This window comes from Mytilus edulis, unplaced genomic scaffold (assembly GCF_963676685.1).
Source record: "Mytilus edulis unplaced genomic scaffold, xbMytEdul2.2 SCAFFOLD_2262, whole genome shotgun sequence".
NCBI lineage: Eukaryota > Metazoa > Mollusca > Bivalvia > Mytilida > Mytilidae > Mytilus > Mytilus edulis.
The window spans coordinates 1-3,114 of NW_027268134.1; the positions used below are offsets into that span (position 1 = coordinate 1).

Below are 3,114 nucleotides of genomic sequence, written 5' to 3' on the forward strand. Positions count from 1 at the left end.
TGAAACTTAGGTGAATTGTTTATATCTATTGATGTAAGCTCCCTTTCAATTTTTATAAATTTCAGATTTTAAGTTTTGGATTTATGGGGCTTTATTCATAAAAAAGGGGGATTTTCAACACTTCGGACAATAACTCAAAAAGGCTTTCACCAATGTCCATGAAACTTTGGTGAATTGTTTATATCTTTTGATGTAAGCTCCCTTTCAATTTTTATAAATTTCAGATTTTAAGTTTTGGATTTATGGGGCTTTATTCATAAAAAAAGGGGGGGGGGTTTTTCAACACTTCGGACAATAACTCAAAAGGCTTTCACCAATGTCCAGGAAACTTTGGTGAATTGTTTATATCTATTAATGTAAGCTCCCTTTCAATTTTTATAAATTTCAGATTTTACATTTCCGTGTTATGAATTTTTATGCTTAAAAAAGGGGGGATTTTCCAATTTTGGGACAATTACTAACACTTTCACAAAATTTTATGCAACTTTAATAAATTGTTTATATCTATTGACATAAGCTCTCTTTCCATTTTTATAAATTTTAGATTTTACGTTTTCTTAAGTAATGAATTTTTATACTTAAAAAAGGGGAATTTTATGAAACTTTGGTGAATAAATTAATGTAACATCCCTTTTGATTTGTATATATATTTCTAGTTGATCATAAAAATTCATTCAAAGCATAAAAGACAAGTTAAAAGAGCAACGGGCGTATCATGCGCTAAAGCGCAGCCCTTTATTAGATTTTATAGACGAGAACGTGTGTGGTATTGGTGTAGAGATATAGGTGTTGAGATATACCGGCAATTGTAAATAGTGTACATCGTTATACATATTCTATTGGTGATTGAATATTGTAATTTATAAAATTCTACTGGTGAAGGGATATAATTGACTTCATACTGAAGGTGTGCCTATATTGGCAGAAAATATACAGATACAGATACAGAAAAGCGCTTCGGACGCATTGGAAATATTAAAAGTGTTGTTTTCAATTTTTTATAGTATATCCAGTTAGTTTTAAGTTTTGTAATACATGTCATTTGGTACATGTACATGTATGTAGACGTACATATGCATCAATGTAATACTTAGTAACTGTCATGGATTGATGTTTGTTTCGAAACGTCCAGTGGAAAATATTTCAAATACAAAATCACCCTTTGAAAAAATGTTTCAATGATTTTTGACATGATGAGGACGAACTACTCCTCCCACACGAGTCATAGTATTTCATACATTGGTATATGAATAACATATGTACAATGTAATTGTGAGTTTGCTATGCTTATAAGATCGACGAGTATATGAGGTAATTTTACCAGCTTGTGATTACAGTCTCCATATTTTTCAATTTAAATAGTACTACAAGAGAGGTTCAGTATCTAGGATAATAAAAATAACAGAAAATGTAGAAAAAGACTATAACCAGCTGAAAGTAATAAACAATAAGTTTAATAAATTCTAATAAAAAAACATGTAGTTATTTTATATACATATGTAGAATCTAAAATGACTGCGAATATTTACACAATGAAATCAATCTTATACATTCAATTCCAATTCTATTCCCGACAGGATCTGGTTGCGTATTCATACATTCGAATAACGTCAAGCAGATGATAAAGTTTCGATGACTATTATCATGATTATACAATGTATATATATACACTAGTCTACTGTAGATCTTTGATTTGCAGAGGGCGAATAAAATTTACAGCAAATATAGTCATACATTGATTTGCAGAGGGCGAATGAAATTTACAGCAAATATAGTCATACATGTATGTGGAATAAATGATTTTAAATATTTTCAAATTAAAAATGAACTCTTTTACTTGAACAAACGACCAGCATTTACAATCTGTTTTCATAGTCATTGACAATCCTTTGAAAGTGTAATATTGTATCGCGTTTTGTACACGTAGTGGTCTGTAATCGTGATATTTTTACATGATCGAATACAAATTATGTGAAATGTAATTTTTACGTTTACAGTCAACTTTGGCAATAGATACACATGTCATTTTGTAATGAAAAAATACATACTTAACTGAAACAAGGAACAGTAGTATTCACATGAATCACAAATCAAACATTTTGAAAAGATGTTGTTCGTCTGGATTCAAGCCTTCGTGTTTATTCATTAAACCACCGGAACACCGGCGAAACCTACACGTGTTTCTTCCGAACGAGGTCCTTGATTCGGTACTTCCCGGAAGCTCCTGACATTCCGCTCTCCTCTTCTTCCAGAAACTCCAACCGTTTTCTTTCTTGAATTTTTTCCTTTCTTCTTCCCAAAATTTATCCTTCGCATATCCATTATTTTTCCAAGTTTTCCATCGTTCCTCCATTTCTTCAGGGTTTGGTAATTTCGTGTTGTAAGTATCCTTCCAATATTTCTCCCAGAAATTAATTGTCTGTCCGTTTTCTTTAGATTTCTCATATTCATTCAAAACAGTTTCATGATATTCTTTCATAGTTTTGTGATTTTTCAGCACATCGTCAGTGTAACTATCCCAAATCTCCAATGGCGATTTACCTTCTTTAATTAAGTCTTTATTTTGCCCGGGTCCCCATTTCGAAGGAGGCCAATTCCAATATCCTACAAAATGCTGCATCCAGTCTCCCACATGGTACATTTTAGACCTATCTTTACATACATCGTGATCTGATTGATCTTTCTTCACTTCCGAATTTTCTCCATTTGACATCATTTCATTATTTTCATCTGTCGGTAACATTTCAGCCATTTTTGTAGTTTAAAAAACTAGAGTCGGTCTGTTACTTGTGATATGATTTCTGCTTTTTGAATATCAATACTGTATCGTTAGTTATCTTTTATACTAGTTTAAATCTACGTGTTCTTTGGTATTATTCATGGTATTTGAAAGTTTTAAATATGTTTCGTCAGATAAATATTTCGTCAGACTGGATGGTAAGAAACAGAACATTCATACAAAGCGAGATAACTCAAATTAATTATGTTTTATTTATACATGAAACGTTCTATTTATCGAGGCCTCCTGAAGGAGCACATTCGAAATCCCCATTACCTATCTTATTCTACATATTTTGTTTTCGGTTTTCTTTTGTTTCATGAAAGTTATATTTC

General features: G+C 31.4%; 1 protein-coding gene across 1 annotated transcript; it reads right to left on the reverse strand.

The window, feature by feature from the left end:
* Positions 1-1,432: 1,432 nt before the first annotated feature.
* LOC139506901 (uncharacterized) lies at positions 1,433-2,844 on the reverse strand. Its single transcript, XM_071295568.1, has 2 exons — positions 1,782-2,844; positions 1,433-1,730 (listed from the first exon to the last, which is right to left on the reverse strand). The coding sequence occupies exon 1, from the start codon at positions 2,750-2,752 to the stop codon at positions 2,084-2,086; it is 669 nt and encodes a 222-aa protein (XP_071151669.1). The 5' UTR covers positions 2,753-2,844; the 3' UTR covers positions 1,433-1,730; positions 1,782-2,083.
* Between the last annotated feature and the right edge of the window lie 270 nt (positions 2,845-3,114).